The following is an 18,909-nucleotide window of genomic DNA, read 5'->3' on the forward strand; positions in this document are numbered from 1 at the left end:
TATTGTGATGAGACTAACAACATTAAAATAAAACAAAAACAAAACTATATTTCCATTATAATTAAAGTTAACGAGCTGGTGTATGGGTCCGATTTATTATATGCCTTTTTTTAGTAAAGGAGTAACAAGAAAAGAAGATTCGAGTGATATTCTCTTCTTTACTTTATTATTATATACTTTATCGAATAAAAAAAAAATGAATTATTGAATCAACATATTAAAAATTAAAAATAAATAATAAAAAACATTATTAAAATTTATCATATTGCATATGTGTATTTATTAAATCTAGACAATAAGTTAAGCATACATTGAAAGTATGTTAAATAATATGTACTATGATTACCAGGAAATGTATTTTAAAAATTACACTAAGTATTATATTTGTGATGTTCAATTTATGTATTATATTTAACTGATGTATTGAATATTCAAATAAAGTCAACTAATCATCAAAATATTGAGGTGTTAAAAATGGAATAGGAAAAAAATATCAATAATAATTCAACTATGACAGAAAGCATCATAAAGTAGAAGAAAAATGATCGGCTTTTAGATCTCTGACGTATGTCAGATTTTTATTCAAGATTTGTAGTATATTCAATGGATTGGAAAAATAATTTTTGTTGATTGATTGATTTTTGCACGGTTCATAACGTGGAATTGTTTTTCTGATTTGTTCCTTATTATTATTATTATTATTATTATTATTATTATTATTATTATGTTATTAAATGTTATTAAATGCTCAGGGGGGTTGTCCCCGGAGTCCGATTCTCCGAGGGCCCAGCCTGAGCTCCATCCATTACTGCTGGACCACTCCGCACAACAAGGCGGTTAGTGATCTTATTATTATTATTATTATTATTATTATTATTATTATTATTATTATTATTATTATTATTATTATTATTATTATTTAGTACTTTGCATTTGTAGAAGAAGGATGAGATATGTTGCAGTCACGCTAAATATCTGTAAAAAGTTATTTATTTGTTGGTATTATCCATTTTTAATGTTTTTTTGGCAATGGTTACCATCAAAAGTGGTTTCATAGCAACGGTTGCTATGGAAAAGGTTGTCATAGCAACAATTATGGCTAAATTAGTTATCACAGCAATAATTATCTTGGAAATAGTTATTATAGCTATGGTTGCCATGGAAATTGTTACCATAGCAACGATTGCCACGGAAATTGATACTATAGCAACGGTTGCTATGCAAGTTGTTACCTTAGCAACGGTTGCCATAAAAAAATTATCATAGCAATGGCAATTGCGTTAACAGTTACCTTAGCAACGGTTACTATGGTAATCGTCATCATAGCAACGGTTGCCGTGGAAATGGTTGTCATAGCAACAATTAATTCTAAATTAGTAATCACAGCAACAATTATTCAGGAAATAGTTATTACATCAATGGTTGCCATGAAAATTGTTACTATAGCAACGGTTGCTATAGAAATTGTTACCATAGCAATGGTTGCTATAGAAATTGTTACCATAGCAACGGTTGCTACGAAAGTTGTTACCATAGCAACGGTTATCATGAAAACAGTTGCCATCATAGCAACGGTTGTTACGTAAATGGTTACCTTAGCAACAGTTACGATCTAAATGATCATCATAGCAACGGTAACGATGGAAATAATCACCATAAAAACCATTGCCATGGAAATTGTTATCATAGCAATGATTGTTATGGAAGTTATTACCATGAAAACAGTTTATCACACCAACGGTTGTTACGTAAATGGTTACCTTAGCAACAGTTACGATCTAAATGATCATCATAGCAACGGTTACCATCTAAATGATCACCATAGCAACGGTTACCATCTAAATGGTCACCATAGTAACGGTTGCTATAAAAATTGTTACCATAGCAACAGTTACTATAACAATTGTTACCATAGCAACGGTTGCTATAAAAATTGTTACCATAGCAACAATAACCTTGAAAAAAATTACTATACCAAAAAAACCTTCACTTTTTTATTAAAAATTTAATTTTATCGGTTACTAATGTAAAATTGGATAATTATTATTACTTACTGATCGCAATAATCCACAGTCAATTGAAAACAAACTACAAGCTTGAAACATAATTTTTTTATGTGAAACTTGATATGAAAAAATTTCTAACTGAAAAAAAAAAATTTTTTTCCCATTTTTTCTTTAGTATCAAAGTTTTTAATTGTTTTCATGCAACATAATACCTCTGTTTTGATTTCCCGCTGGAAAAAACGGACATCCAACAGCTTGTTAATAACATCTGGAAATTTTAGCATCTGTATAAAAAAAAATTGTTAATTTTTGGGGTGTGAAAATTGAAAAAGTAACAAACCTGATCAGTTACATTATTCGCTAGAATGCAAATGGCAGTTACTGCAATAACAACGCTGATAAGTGGTAAAATAGCATCGATGGTATCAATCCAAGATTTTTCAGCTGAAATCATACTGTGCGTCAAAGCATAGTATGAATAGTAGACAGTAACTCCAAAGGCGTAGGTCAACGAAAAAAGAATAGAACTTCCGTAAAATTTTGAAACATCATCACAAACGTCCAAAAGAACGGCATAACCTTGACGAATTGTCGAAACCTTTAACAAAGTAGTGTTATTTTTTTTGACAGTCACAAAAGTGACATATCTTTCAATTCCGTAATCATTTGATAGCTCTGAAAGTTTCAAGCGCAATTCCTCGAATTTTATCCTAATGATTCCCAAAATTATAGCATATTGCAAGATATGCAAGCAGATGACAAAGTCGAAGACATTGGTCAACATTCTTATGTCAAACCTTTCTTGATAAGACAGATAACTTGTGTATAAATTTCCAGCGTTTAGAATCAGGTGCAAGAAGACCAAAATGTAAAATACGGAATATTTCTTCCAAGATTTGTTGATTTCATTGGTGTAAACCATTTTGGTGTTCATCAACATAAAGGTGTTAGCAGTTTTGATCATTTTTGAGTGCTTTAAACAGTAGTTTGCCCAAATTATGACTATCGTCACTGCTCCAGCAACTTTCATAGATATTCTGATCTTTCTAGTGGTTGAACTCTCATTAGGAACTCGGGTGTAGTGCATAGTCCAAAAATATAAAGAGCTGAGTCCTACGATTAGGAGGATCAAAAAAACTACATAGAGGATTCCAATTTTTGAACGGAAGAATTTGAGTCGATGATTTTTAGTGACTCTTATCTTGAAGGGAGCAAGCCCAAAAATTCCGAAAAATGTTAGATACATGAATTGAACTTTCATTATTGCACACCTCATAAGCGAAGCTCCACACTCACCTTACAAAAATCGATCGATTTCTTGGACTAAAACTGTCTCTATTTATTTTTTATCGCACTCGTAGAACAATATTTACACATAAATGTCATGGAAAAACATTAGCTTCATCACTTGAGACATTATTAAAAGGCATTTTGCTTTTTAAATAAATAAAAAAAATTATAATTTATTTATTATTATAAAAAAAATAATCAAGTTAATTTATTTTTTATACGCTTCAGTATGTTTTAAAACGAAGATTTTTCGAAGATCGTGGTCTAATTCGATGTAGTTTATGTATAATTAGCAATAAACTAAAAATCTATTAATCTATATCTATGTAAATAAGGTTTGTTTGCAACACATGCGCAGTACCTTTCTTTTTTGGGTGGACAATGGCGCGAAAGATTTAAAAATAGTTTTTCTATTTTATTTCAATCAATTTTATTATAGAAAATGAGATTATGAGGCGTGCACTTTTGGATTTTCCAAACTTTTTGTTACTTTGATGACTGTATTCACTTAGATGATTGATAGAACATTTTAATAACTTGGTCAATTCGTAGCTTCAACCTTGTATTGATTTAATTATAGAAAAATCAATTATGGATGTAGTTAATGAGTACGGTCAATGTTAATTGCCGATTGTAAGGTAGATTTTTCTTGTATCTAAATGTGCAATCACTCTAGTAGGGAATTATTCTGCAGCTAAATTATTCATAAGAAGTCGAAGTTTCACTGGACGAGTGAAGTAAAATCGTGTAGGTCATCGGTGATGGTTCAAGGCAAACAGTGATGGATATCTTAAGGTAATTTATGACTCAAGACGATATAAGATTGAAATAGAAATAGAAATTTTTCTCTTTTAACAGATAGAACATGATGGACAGATTGAAATTGGTAAGAAGTGTAGATAGTGGAGGTCTTCCTCATTTTTGGAAGGGGAGGTGGAACGAAGGGATTGTTTGTTGGAAGCAGGTTAGAAAAAGAATTTGTAGAATTAAATCAAGATTTTTTTTATAAATTTAATTGTGCTTTGTGGATAATTCATTTTATTTTATGATCTACTTAAATTATTATTTCAGCAAAGGAATAATCATAGTTATTTTCTATTGACGAATTATTGCAATATAAAATTGAGATGGATGTATGGTGAAGTTAAATTAATCGTGATGTGATTGGTTGAATATATCATACGCACGAAAATATATGCAAATTCTATATTCGGATGCGCGCTTGCGCGCGCATATTAACATCTAGTTTGATTGGATAAGAAGAATGAGGTAGGTCGCAGTCACACTAAATATCTGGAAATTTTAATTTCATCAAATAGGTAAATTTCAACAACATTTCATAATTATAACTACTTACAGAACTTAGAAGTTCGCAGTCAACGCAAAAGATGCTGCAAGCTTCAAAAGAAATTTTCCGCCTTAATACTCCGTAAGCGAATAATTCTAACTGAAATCAAAAATCTGTATAAAGACTTTGAATGTTTATTACGAAAATGACAATATTTTTTTAATACCTCGATGATAATTTCCCGGTGTAAGGTGCGGACATTCAAAAGTTTGTAGATAACGTCAATGATTTTCTTCATCTTTAAACGAAAAAACAGTCATGATTAAATGATCTATCAAATATATAGTACATTACACACCTAGAGTAGGAAAGTAAGAGATGTCTCAGGTCATATGAATGTTAACAATCATGTGATCTAAGGATTTCTTATTCAATGTCTAAGAACCCTCACGGTTTTGGAAATACCGTAAAGATTCGGTATTTATACGATATAAATGCTGTATTTTTACCGTAATACTTCAGTTATTTTAGTTAGTTTTTTTGTCGAATTATTACGAAATAAATTCACAATATTTACGGCAATACAATAGAAAAATTACGGTATATTAACAGCATTTAAACCGTAAAAGTACCGCATATTTACTGTATATCTGCAGCACTATTGCAGCAAAAAACCGGAAAAGAAGATCCCTACTTTCTATTACCGGCAAAATACCAAAAATATGCTGCTTTACTACTATTTTTCAATAGCTTAAAATTTTTTTTTATAATATTATAAATTATCATGAATAATTTTTAAGAGGTTGATAAATTAATTTCTCTGATTTTATTATTATTATCATTTTTTTTAGTCCAGACCGGGATTCGAACCCGGATCATCTAGTTACGTACTAAAGGCTCTACCAGTTGAGCTATCAGAGACACTATCCGTATCTATTTACTCAGTCACCTAATAAGACTCACCGAGTAATGAACACAACCGTCCATCTTACGGTAAAAAGCATTATATCTTTGATTATATCAGTATAAACGCGGTAAAATTGCAGTATATCTTTAGTATTTTTACTGTAGAAATACCATTTTATTATTGTAAAATTATAGTAATATTATAGTTAATACATAAATTTTTTACGGTAAAAGTTCTAGAGTTTTACGGTAATTTTATCGTATTATTTCTGAACTTTGCAGCAAAAGTACGGTAAAAAAGCTGTATAACTATAGTAAAAAAACTAGCCAAAATTACCACAGAAATACCGTATTATTTCAGAATTATAACGGTTAATTTATGGTAAACGCATTAATACCGAAAATTTACGGTATTTTAAAAGCCACGAGGGATGTGTTTACTATTTTTCGGTCACACGAATCAGATCACAAATAATGTTTGCAAAATTAAAAAGCTTTTTCTTAAAAATTGACCAACGGTTCTGCAATATTACAATGCGTGTTAGGTTTATACAAGAAGATTGTAAAATTACAATACATCTTGGTAGATTTCCTGACAGATATTGGAAAATTACATGAATTGTATTTTATTTCGCATTGCTATACACTGATTTGTAATTTTATATATCATTTGTTTTGTAATATGATTGTAATTTTACAAAAAATTTTAACAGTGTAGTGATATTTTGTCCGGGGATATTTTGTCAGGAATATTTTTCGCCTTCTCGATGAAGGCGAAAAACTTCGTTTAGCACAGTAGGACGAAAAATGATACTTTCCACACGGAAGAGAGAATAGTATATTACACACCTAGGGAAGTAAAGTAAGAAATGTCTCAGATCACATGTAATTGTTGGCCGAGGCGAAGCCGAGGTCAACAAACATGTGATCTGAGGCTTTCTTATTTACTTCCCGAGGAGTGTATACTATTTTTTTGTCCGACGAAGGCGGAAAGCGGCAACTTAGTTTAGCGCAGCGGGACGAAAGTTGCCACTTTCCGCCCGGAGGGCAAAAAAAAGTATTTCCTTACCTGCGTTCCTACATCGTTTGCTAGAACACAAAAAGCCGTGATTGAAACGATGAACCTGACAAGAGGTATAACAGTATCTATAGTATACACTATAGATTTTCTATTGGGATGAACAAAATTCTGTGAAATTACAAAGTAAGAGTAATGTACAGTTGTTCCAAAAACATACGCCAATGAAAAAAGTACTGAAATTCCAAAAATTTCCGAAATACTATCGCAGATATCTGCAAGCGCAGCATGGTTGTGCCTGATAGTCTTAACTTGCAGAAGTATCTTCAAATATTTATCTTTTTCAACAATTACATACGCCTGCAGTGCGTTATAAACTTCCGCCAGCTCGGCTAATTTCAAGCGCATGCTTTCAAATTTGGTTTTTATCACCGCTAATATAGTTGCGTACTGAAAAATATGCAGCGAGATTACAAAATCGAAGACATTAGTCAGGATTCGGATGTCGAAAATTCCGTTGCAGAGGTACGAAGTAGTGATGCTTAAAACCAACAATATCAGGTGAGCCACAATTAGGATGTAAAAAATGATATGCTTGGTTTTAAATTTGGATTTACTAATGTCGTCGTAGATCTTGACCGCTTCGGTGTTCATCCGCACGTAGCTATTCGCTGTGTCCACTATCTGCGATGACTTGAAGCAACAATTTAACCAGATCACAAATATTGTCAAAGTTCGCGCGACTCGCATTGATATTCTAAGTTTTAGTGTCAGCGGATTTTCAGCGACGATATTTTCGGATTTTAAATGCATAAAGAAGAGGACACTCAAGCCAAAGGTTAGAATTATTAGAAAAATTAGGTAGAAGTAACCAATTCGAGATTGAGAGTACTTGAAGAGTTTTAGTGATGATTGGGGTTGATCAAGTTTGATGGGGGTTAGTCCAACGATCCCGAAAAATATTAAGTAGATTGATTCAAACATTTTGCACTGAGAAAAGTCTGGTTAAATAGCATCACCATTATTTAATTAATGTTTGGTTGGTTTTTTTTTTATTTTGCACGGCTCATGATGCGAAGCATCAGAGAGTGTTTTACGATCGAACAAATATTTTTCACCTCATTTCGGCGACTATTTTTATTATAACACTCTTGTTAGTTTCGAAACTTTTCTAAACGAAAATTGGAAGTTGAATTATCTAAAACAATGTTGAAATTTAGTTAAAATTATAGTGTTTCCACGAACTACGTGCGAGTCCATCTAATAAATTTTATCTTGGGTTTGTTCGGCTTCTTTCGGATTTACCACATGATTAACTCCTTTGGTAACTGAGAGTTTAGAAAAAGTCTAACCTTATATTTAAAAAAAAAAAAAATGTTGGTATTTTGGACGACTGATGATAGGAATCATCAGAGAGTGGTTTACGATCGAACAAATTTTTTTCGCCCCATATTTCGGCAACTATTTTTACTATTATACCCTTGTTAGTTAATGGAATCAAGATATTTAGCATACTATTGTCTCGATTATTTAATGGAGATTAATCTCATACTTTTAAAAAATTTATTTAGTGCAATAGAAACGAAACAAAAACATCAAAATAGTTTAAAAAATTTTCCCGTCCGTCAAGTATGAATCTTGTAAACACTGTAACTTGCCAAAAAATCCATTAATTCAGTCAAATGTTTTTTTTTTTTAATTCTTTGAAGGAATTGCAGGCCCCCTACCGCGGATGGCTATGTAACTCAGTGTCGTTTAATTGCAATTAATAAAATAAAAAAACCAAAAGACTGTATATCTTTATATATTGTGTACATTTATCTCACTAGAGGCGCCTAAGCATTATCGTTCTATTTTAACTGTTTTATATTTTTTTTTTTTCACATTTTTTTTTTTATTAATAGTTCATAATTAAATGAGCATTTAGCCACCTTTCAGTCTAATAATTTTTTGTTTAACACGATAGAAAAATACTTATTAAAATATTATCGATATAATTATTTATCAATAGTTACTTAAACTAATGCAATTGTGTTGTTTAGAAATACCTAAATTGTACTGAAGTATTTTACGGATATGTTTAAGTAAATAAGCTTTATCGCATATAACTTCAGCTTTTTTTGTTGTTTAGTAGTCATAACTGCATTCTAAGTACGTTTAAAATTTGTTAAAATCGATGATTATAGGTCGCGTGCTAGAAGTAATACTTTTTTGTCATCATATTGGCGATTTAACGATAAGTTATATTGGAGAGGAACGTATATCTGTTTTATCTAAATATTTAATTAAGAAAATAAAAATCGGAACTATTGTTGAAAGGTTAATTACAATGAAGCAGGTTAGTGAAAACACTATAATTTTTTTGAAAGTGAGAAACGAAATTTTAATTATTTGCAGGTAATGATTCTATACTTTTTTAACATTTAAGTGATTTCATTCATACATTTATAGATTTTACTTGAGTGAAAAAAAATTTTTGCAGGCCTCATAACGCGAAGCGGTCGAGGTAGCGCTTTACTCCCGACACGTCAAGGTCAAGCAATTTTGTGATCTTAAAATGCCTCTATCACAAGCATATTGCACTTATACAATAATATGAGTAGACGTACCTCGAGAAAACACTTTAATTAATCCATCTTATAGTTTATAAAAATAATTAAATGTTAGTACTTTTAAATAAAAACGTTTGGAAAAAAATTTTACGTGGACGTCCGGATGTCTGTACGCTGATTTAGTATGTAAACACGATCTCCCGAACAAAATAGATGTATCGAGACCGGGCTTTTTTTATAAGTTCCAGAATTCGATTATCTGCTGCCGTATTTAATATATCAGTAGCCTAGTTTACGTAGTTTTTTTTAAATAAATTTTTATTTAAATTCACAACGATACACACGTACAAAAACAAAATAACTTTTCTTATTTCTCTCACGTGAAAACTATCGCGCCACTTAATCAAGTTAAAATGAGATCGACCAATCATATCACTAGATTTTTTTACGCGCGCGCATTTGACAAGAAAATTCGGCGCCAATAATTCAAAAAAAATTATAAAATACTCTGTAAGAAATTAATTATTTTTTTTTTTCTTTTAAAAATCATTTTGCATTTTTACAGATATTCTATCAGCCGTAAAAAATGTTTTTAAAAATTGTCTACTTCTTCTTCAAACTAATCGGCTTAGCTCCATTTGCAGTAAATAAATATCAATCAAGCATCAGAGTTCACTATTCTAAAAATGGCAATTTATACAATTGCCTGTTAATAATTTTTGGGTTGTATTTAAGCTTTCAGACCTACAAAAAGTATCTAAACTCTGAATTTCCTGTAAGGTCAGACCTCAGTCCAGAATTTTTACTTGTAAAAGCTCTCCTAGGCCTTATCAGCTTGATATATTTTTGGACGGCGATCTGCTTAAAGCAAGAAAGCGCATTGAGAATCTACCACAAACTTATCGAAGTTGACAAATTGACATCTCAGGACCTAAAACATGCAACCTATAATTCATTAAAGAAGATTGTAATAATATACTGCAGCATAAACTTATTTTTGTGGATCAGCATCATGATCAGTGACATGTTGGCCTTGGACAGTCTTTTCAAATCAACCTGGCTGATCATGGGCTTGCCACGCTTTATTGAAAGCTGGTTCATGATTCAATACGGCTTGATGGCGAATTTGCAGAAGAATAGATTCAAAGAAGTCAACAATTCATTCCGGAATCTAGCTGGAAATTTTATGGTGTCAGTTTTGGACGAAAAGATCATCTTAGAAGACTTTCGGCGCTTTAAGCACTTGTACAATCAGCTTTATGAAATGACCATTGAAATTTCAAGCTACTTCTCCTTTCTTACCTTTATTATTATCACGTATTTTTGCGGGACGATCGTTTATACTACATATTACTTGTTCAGTCCGTTTATCCATGACATAAAGAATTACACGTACTTTTTCACAATTAACTCGACACTGTACTTGTGCATGGAAATGTTTCCGATAGTTGTTCTGTGTGTCAACATTTCTGCACTTACTAATGAGGTTTGGAATCATTAATCTTAACGGTTGATTAATAATTGTTGGTATTTGTTAAAACTAATAATAGATCATTGATTTTGTTTGTTTAGATACCGGGAATTAATACAGTTATTTACAATATTATGGATAGATGTATGGACAATACAGAGGTGCTGCTAGAGGTATTGTACATTAAAAAAAATGATTTTTTTTGAGTTTTATTCTTGTTCTAAAGTATCCGTGAAAAAATTTTAATATTGAATTTTGAAATCTCAATATAAAATTGAGATGAAAAATATGTGAAGCCAATTTATTCGTAATGTGCCCATATAGCAATCTTTTTCAAGGCTTGAGCAAGTCTGGTCTCAATTTCGATAGTTGTTAGTGTCTTTTTCTACCTATGGGTCTTGCTTCAGATACTTGTAGCAAATTCAATTGACAAGTCTTGAACAAGCCTTGTACAAGAACTTTCGGCCAGATTATAGCTCAACAATTGTGTAAGAAAATTTAGAAAATCTGAAGATGCTTATCGATAAACTAACTATATAAATTCTTGAGAAAGACTGACACCAGAAGCATGCTGAATATACTTGTGCAAGACTTGCTCAAGTTCAGCTCAAGATCAAATGTTTTCGAATGATCGTTCTTATCATTCTACCCCTCCTATATTTACTATAGGATCAGTGGATCTCATTAAGCTTAACCTTTTAGAGTATAGACCTACTGTTTTATCAATCAAGACAAAATTATTTTAAAATGAGCACCACTGAATCAATAGATCTTCAAGTAGTGGAGGGGAAAAAGTGCTATAAAATATATAATGCATGATGCATCTTGAGCAAATCTTGAGCAAGTCACGCTTCAACATTTGCTGTTAGTTTTTGGTTGACAAATGCTTTAGAAATGAACAAGTTACTGAGAATTACGGATCCTGAGCAAATATTGAGCAAGTCATGGGTAAGTCTCTGTTGTGAGTTTCTGATTCAAAAAATGCATCAGAAAGTTTTTCAATGCACCTTGCATTAGATTTGTCTCATATTCTTGCACAAGATGTCTTGAGCTAGTTATATATCAATGTTGAACCAGTTCTTTCTACATGAACTTGAGCAAGACCCATAAGTAGAAAAAGATACTAGCAACTAGAGGTTTGGCTCAAGACACTGGCACCTGAATCTTGCTGAAGCACATGTTATCAGGGTGATTAGTCAAATATACCATAAGCATAAAAAAATATATTATTCCATAATAACATTAAGGTGTGCGCTAACGCGTGCACCTTCCATATTGTGGTTTGGAGATAGGGATTTAATGTTACAAATATTTGGTTTATTTAAATATGGATCACTTTTAACTAAATCTATTTTGTTTTGGTTTATTTCATTTTATTCGCCTGTTTATTTAATTAAAATAACATTTTTTAATAGTTAACAACTCTCCTTTGAAATAAATCATAAGACATTTGAGTGGGTACTTTTGCTATTTGAGTTATCCTAATTTTAATGCCTTTATCCAAAGCCTAACATAATTCACTAATTTAATATACATAGATAAATTTAAAATGAATTTAATAATGGAAAAAAACTATAAAAATCCAGCTGTTAGCTAATTATTTTAGTTTATTATAAATTACCCTAATAGAAATTATATAAATAAAGTGATCCTGATTGCTTTGATGACCCTAAAAACATCTCAGATATTATTTACTATATTACAAAGCATGATTTCTTTACCAAAATTAAAATATCACATTTGTTTATAGTTAAAAAATGTGATTTTACTTAAATATATCATTTTAAAGTATTAAAGAAAGATTTTTTAACAACAAACAAATAACTATTTTATTAAAATAAATAGACTGAAACCATATCTCAAACAAGATAATTACTTCAAAATAATAGATCAAGACACTCAGCCTATCATCGTTATAATGATACCATCTTTATTATTCTATCACACTAAAAAATCATACAAACACTTTCTAGACAAGCAAACTTCCCCTACAATTATCCTATTAACCTACTTTTATTATCATACCAATACAAGCCGCATATAATTTAAAAGCCGCTAATTTTTTACAAATTTTAACTCTATAAGATAAAATCAATCCGCTATCCGTCATCTAAACAACGAATTAACAATAATCAACCCCTACATCTTAGCCTTGTTATGACTGAATACTTAATGAACACGTGCGTACTCACACTATTCATTATTCCCAGCTCTCAAAAGTGACTAAAGTATTATTTTAACAATGTCAGAAATTCAGTGGTTCAAAATTCTGTATTATTTTTCAAAATTAATCGGCTTAGCTCCCTTTTCAATTACAAACACTAACCTTTCTTCAAAAATTCAAGTTTCTTACTCTAAAATAGGAAATATTTATAACTGCTTGTTGATATTCATCGGGCTTTCTTTAACTTGTTATTCCAAGCAAGCACTTTCCAATTTTGATTTTCCAAATCGGACCGACTTCGTCTTAACGCTTATAACATCCAAGTCTATAATTGGTGGCATAGTTTTGATAAGCATATGGATTTTTATAAGCTTAGAGCAAAAATTAGTGATAAAAATCCATCAAATTTTAATTGAAATCGATAAAATGTCAAAAATTTCCGGAATTAGAATAAAATGTTCCGTAAAAAGTGTAATTTTGGTTTATTTTGGTGTCAATGCGTTGCTATGGATCAGTATTATGATAACCGACGAGTTAGTATTTGCAATATTCACAAATTTCATTTGGATAAGTATAAACATTTCCTGCTTTATCGGCAGCTGGTTCATTATTCAGTACGGATTAATCGCCAATTTATTAAAAAAACGATTTAGTGATTTAAATTCTGCATTAGAAACTCTTACTAATAATATTGCGCCTTTTAATGAGGTCAGAATGATAAACGAATTTCTGCAATTGAAGAATTTATACAACTTACTTTATGAAATAGTTCAGGAAATATCAGAGTTTTACTCGTTTCCGATATTTCTAATTACGACGTACTTCTGTGGGTCTATTGTTTATACATCGTATTATTTATTACAACCTTTTGTTTATTATACTGAAGAGTATACACTCTTACTGACATGTAATTCAATTCAGTATTTGTGTATGGAATTGCTTCCGATAGTAATTTTGACTATCAACATTACTGCTCTTACCAATGAGGTTCCAATTAATTTATTAATTATAATTAAAATTTTTTTAGGTAATTATAATTTAGTACTTGGTTTTTTAGATGGAATTGGTTGATACAATGGTTTATAAACTGATGAATCGTTCTGTTGACTGCAATGAATTACTGGCTCAGGTATGATGATTATAAATTTTGCTGATAAGAATCATGTGGGGCAAGTGTGCGCACTTAAGTATTAAAACTAGTGTCTAAATTAAACAAGCATGAAAGGAAAATAAAAATATTTTTCTGATAGAGTATTAATTTAGGTAATCTAACTGATCCACAGTTCTGTGAAAGACAGTGAAATTTTATCGTAAAATGTTATAGTAATTTTGCAAATCACTATCGTAGCGCAAAACATTGTAATTATTGATGATGCGCTAGAATATTTTTGGGCAAAATTATATTGCAGTTTTAATAATTAACAATATGATACTTTTGTAAAAGCTCTGGAATTTTATAATAAAACAGCACGCAGTTTTATGGTTGATGGATACAATAATAGAGTGATGTGGGGCAAGTGAAAGCACTTAACCATTAAAACTAGTGTCTAAATTAAACGATAAGCATCAAGGGAAAATAAAAATATGTCTCTGATAGAGTATTTATCTAAGTAATAATTAAATTAATAAATAAAGTCTAAAACTTTAACACTTCGGAAAAAAACGGATTAATCCGAATGATTCTAAATGCTTACACTTTCCCCGTACTAAGGGTAAGTGTGCTTACTCGTGTGGGGTTAATTGAAGCAACTAAGGGAACTAAGAGGATTTTTAATGCCCTAAGAAGACTGATTTTAATAATACTTACATAACTATATTGGGACATAACATTGCAACGTGGCCAGTTGGCTCACATTAGGCAAACACCAATTTACCACCTGATGCAAATATCATCAGTAGATAACATGTAAAATCTGATTAGAAATTAGGCGATAATCGCTAATGTACGAAAATCGTTTGAGAGTGGAGCTAGACGTCTCCCCACTTCTCAATGTTAATTAATGTACGCGGAAGCCGCGTGCATTCAGTTTTTGTTCAACCTTCATAATGTATACTTCTGTAATTGATATATTTGTTAAAATATAAATAATTATTTTTACCGTGTTACAACGCAATTTTCGGTATTTTATTAATTTACACCGTTTATTAAATAATATCGGCATTTTAATCTACAATAGTACGATACGACTCCGATTATCATTTAACAAGGAGTATGTCGTACATTAATTAAATAATACGACGCATATACAAGATAAATTAGCTTGGCATGTCGTGTACACAAGAGGTCTCGAGTAGTCAGCCATTTTGTTAAGGAAATCGTCGTTTCATTGTTCGAGGAAGATCCTGGTTTATCGGTCACCTCGATTATTCGCCTGTTCCTGACCCAGTAACCGGCCCAGCTACAGCCACGAGGAATCTATCACCGCTGGACAACGTTAAAGCACATCGAAGTGGTAGTAGTACCTGTTGTAAGTCAGGTGGTATATTGGTAAGAATTGGACGCGGTATTGAACTTACTTTAAGCTGTATTTTTCAATATTTGTATTTTGACGACCATTTAGCTCTATTTTTCCATCTTAAGCGATCAGCGGAGCAGTACGCAGCAAAGATTGGTTTTGTGTCGGAGCTGAATCTATCTTTCAACGAGTATCACCACCCACGAATTGCCCTAGACCATATTCCTAACGCGAATTAAATCAATTTAGCTATTTGTAGCTTTGAAAGCTATCGGCTTGGTCCGCCGTAAAATCTAAAGCTACAGGCATCTGGAGCAGCATCGACTCTTATAAGCTACGGCTTCGAGTTGGTTACACTCCGGGTGTAACGAGCGTGTCTTTTCGGCCCAGTTCGTAATTAATTATTAAATTAAAATTTAGATAATTTTTATTTTATAATAAAGATTTATTTCACTTTACGAACAGTCGAGACCAGCCACGTTACAACATAACTTGGAATGTTATGCTAAATAAAAAGCTCAGATACATTATTGACAGAAAAATAATGACTTTACTTTAGTTACTATCCTTAGTACAGTGTGACAATCTTTGTCGTGACAGAAAATTAAACCTTTACGCCACCAGATTGTTAATATTTTATTTTTTCAGTAAACTAATGATACCACGTTGGTTTTTCTTGCATAAGCTAATTTTCCACCAACAAACCTTTAATTTGCCTACACATATCACAAACTTCCCCCTTTCGATTCATAAATCAAGGGGTTGCGCATACTAACCTGCTAAGCACAGTTACCTCACGTGACTCTGTATATTAAATATTCCGATGAGACCATTTGCGGTCGTATAAAAAATTTTTTCACGGGACTTTAAATTCTTGATAATTTATCTGAATAACTATCTTATTGATCAATTTCAGATCAAAAGATTTTCAATGACGTTACTTACAAGAAACAATCAATTTACAGCTTACAATTTCTTCCCTATTAATTGCACTCTACTTCACACGGTAAATTCTAATTATTAATTTTTAATCATGATTAAATTTAGTAACAATTTTTTCTAATCAACTTCATTATTACAGATTATCAGTACGACTGCTACATATTTGGTAATTTTATTCCAATTCCAACATGACTCTCAGGAAGACGATGAAAATTAATTTTAATTAACTTTAATACATAAAAAAAAATTTGAATTCAAATTTGAATTAAAATTCATTAAAATAATTCCAATTTTTTCCTTTGTTCTCGCGCAAATCAAGAATCCAATGGCGCCCAATTGTATTTATAGTATACTCGTAACCTGAATATTATTTCGCTGCATCCGGTAATTGAAATAACGCTCTGGAGTTAGTGTACAAGCACTACACTGAAGATACCAAATGGATTTTGGGTTAAAACTAAAAATTATCAATAATAAATTTAATATTTTGACTATCAAGCCCATATTTAATTAAAAATAGCTTAAGCAATTATTTATTTAATTTATAAAAAATTAAAATAATAAAACATGATTTATTAATTATAATTAAAAAAAATAAAAAAATATTTTTCATTTAATAACTAAGCGGCATAAATTAAGAATCAATAAAATATTTAGTTAATTATGTCAATTATTAGCTGACATAATTAATATAACACGAAATATGATAAAAAAATTTTTTTCAAGTGTCATTATCGTTATCAAAGTTAATTTTTTAAATAATTAAAAATTTATTTAAAAAATATGCTGCAGGTTCACACCAAGTTGGCCTTGATCTTTTCTGCATTAAATTTGCAAAAGATCAAAAGCACTCTTATTAATCAATTAATTAATTAATTAATTAATTATTAATTAATAATTATTAATTATTGATAATAATTATTAATTATTAATAATAATTATTAATTATTAATAATAATTATTAATTATTAATAATAATTATTAATTATTAAAATAATTATTAATTAATAATGATAATTATTAATTATTTATTAATAATTATTAATTATGAATAAATTAATTAATTAATTTATTTGTTAACTTTTCAAAGTAAAAGTTCATCACTTAATAATTTTTTTTATGTTTAAATGTTTAATAAAAAATAAATTTTTATTACCTCAGCAAAATATCATCTCCAAATTCAACCGCATAATCTTGGATGGATAACATCCAGGTATTCCTTACTTACTTGATTTCATCCTCAGTTAATTTTTCAATTGTATTATCAATTGAGTTATTTTGAACTTGAGGTGAGTTAAGCTTTGTGTTCTAAAAAATCAATATTAAAACAGTTGTAATAGGACGTTAATTCTTAGGCGCCTCTAGTAGGATAAATTATTATTATTATTATTATTATTATTATTATTATTATTATTATTATTATTATTTATTTATTTAATTGACCATGAAGTCGAAACTCCTTGCGGCCATCCAAAATTGATACAAAAAATCTTAATATAATATATAAAGTAGTGTGTTAAGTAGTATATATAAAGTATACATATAAAGTAGTATATATAATATAGTGTGTTAAACACTCAGTCACTCAATCACTCAATCATCACTCAATTCTAATACAATGAATACATATTATGATCTATCAGATTGTAAAAAATATTCATAATAAGCAGTTCGAAGATCCATAAACGTTGGTAACGTCGTACAATCAGCTGGTAATTGATTCCAGATTTTAAGCGCAGATATCAAGAATCATTTTTCATACTTCGCTGAATGATAAACCGGTAACTCAAGATAGTCTTGACGAATATCTCCTCGGCGTAGGCGAGGCTCAAGAATTTCTAAGTCTCGCCTAATTAGAGGCTTTTGATTAAAATACAATGCTTTATAAATAAGACACGATAAGAAAAATAAATGTACCCAATATATACAGATATACAGTCTTTTGGTTTTTTTATTTTATTAATTGCAATTAAACGACACTGAGTTACATAGCCATCCACGGTAGGGGGCCTGCAATTCCTTCAAAGAATTAAAAAAAAAAGATTTGACTGAGTTAATGGATTTTTTGGCAAGCTACAGTGTTTACAAAGTTCATACTTGACGGACGGGAAAATTTTTTAAACTATTTTGATGTTTTTGTTCCGTTTCTATTGCACTAAATAAATTTTTTAAAAGTATAAAATTAATCTCCATTAAATAATCGAGACAATAGTATGCTAAATATCTTGATTTCGTTAATTAACAAGGGTATAATAATAAAAATAGTTGCCGAAATATGGGGCGAAAAAAATTTGTTCGATCGTAAACCACTCTCTGATTCTTCTTATCATCAGTCGTCCAAAATACCAACAACATTTTTTTTTTTAAATATCAGGTTAGAATTTTTCTGAACTCTCAGTTACCAAAGGAGTTGATCATGTGGTAAATCCGAAAGAAGCCGAAGAAACCCGAGATAAAATTTATTAGAAGGACTTGCACGTAGTTCGTGGAAACACTCTAATTTTAACTAAATTTCAACATTGTTTTAGGTTATTCAACTTCTAATTTTCGTTTAGAAAAGTTTCGAAACTAACAAGAGTATTATTATAAAAATAGTCGCCGAAATGAGGCGAAAAATATTTGTTCGATCGTAAAGCACTCTCTGATGCTTCGGCATCATGAGTCGTGTAAATTAATAATTGAATACTTACATTTGGAATTATGTCAGCATCACTCACAATATGGAATGACAAAATTCCAATAGAAATAATAAACAAATTAGTAAGTCGCATGTTTGTCGATTTTGCTGACGCATTTAAGCTGCAAATCAATTAAAA

At 30.4% G+C, this 18,909-nt stretch overlaps 2 protein-coding genes and 1 long non-coding RNA gene across 3 annotated transcripts; 1 reads left to right on the top strand and 2 right to left on the bottom strand.

Moving 5' to 3' along the window:
- Positions 1 to 909: 909 nt before the first annotated feature.
- On the bottom strand, positions 910 to 3,367 carry LOC123263840. The gene is made up of 3 exons (XM_044726872.1): positions 2,219 to 3,367; positions 2,055 to 2,144; positions 910 to 975 (listed from the first exon to the last, which is right to left on the bottom strand). The coding sequence occupies exon 1, from the start codon at positions 3,280 to 3,282 to the stop codon at positions 2,284 to 2,286; it is 999 nt and encodes a 332-aa protein (XP_044582807.1). The 5' UTR covers positions 3,283 to 3,367; the 3' UTR covers positions 910 to 975; positions 2,055 to 2,144; positions 2,219 to 2,283.
- A 6,115-nt stretch (positions 3,368 to 9,482) lies between these two features.
- Positions 9,483 to 16,317, top strand: LOC123263838. The gene is made up of 5 exons (XM_044726870.1): positions 9,483 to 9,570; positions 9,626 to 10,546; positions 10,633 to 10,704; positions 16,068 to 16,157; positions 16,233 to 16,317. Exons 2-5 carry the CDS (start codon positions 9,647 to 9,649, stop codon positions 16,308 to 16,310), a joined length of 1,140 nt encoding a protein of 379 aa, XP_044582805.1. The 5' UTR covers positions 9,483 to 9,570; positions 9,626 to 9,646; the 3' UTR covers positions 16,311 to 16,317.
- A 61-nt stretch (positions 16,318 to 16,378) lies between these two features.
- LOC123263871 lies at positions 16,379 to 18,834 on the bottom strand. The gene is made up of 3 exons (XR_006509242.1): positions 18,784 to 18,834; positions 17,250 to 17,401; positions 16,379 to 16,550 (listed from the first exon to the last, which is right to left on the bottom strand). It is a non-coding gene; the product is annotated as an uncharacterized LOC123263871 (long non-coding RNA).
- Positions 18,835 to 18,909: the final 75 nt, after the last annotated feature.

The sequence above is a fragment of the Cotesia glomerata genome, linkage group LG4 (assembly GCF_020080835.1).
Source record: "Cotesia glomerata isolate CgM1 linkage group LG4, MPM_Cglom_v2.3, whole genome shotgun sequence".
Taxonomy (NCBI): domain Eukaryota; kingdom Metazoa; phylum Arthropoda; class Insecta; order Hymenoptera; family Braconidae; genus Cotesia; species Cotesia glomerata.

Excerpts from the sequence above, each read along its gene's own strand:
- LOC123263840 (XM_044726872.1), bottom strand. The coding sequence starts at position 3,282 with ATGAGGTGTGCAATAATGAAAGTTCAATTCATGTATCTAACATTTTTC.
- LOC123263838 (XM_044726870.1), top strand. The coding sequence starts at position 9,647 with ATGTTTTTAAAAATTGTCTACTTCTTCTTCAAACTAATCGGCTTAGCT. Across the intron at positions 10,547-10,632 it reads TTTCTGCACTTACTAATGAG|ATACCGGGAATTAATACAGT; the intron begins GTTTGGAATCAT and ends TTGTTTGTTTAG. Across the intron at positions 10,705-16,067 it reads ATACAGAGGTGCTGCTAGAG|ATCAAAAGATTTTCAATGAC; the intron begins GTATTGTACATT and ends GATCAATTTCAG.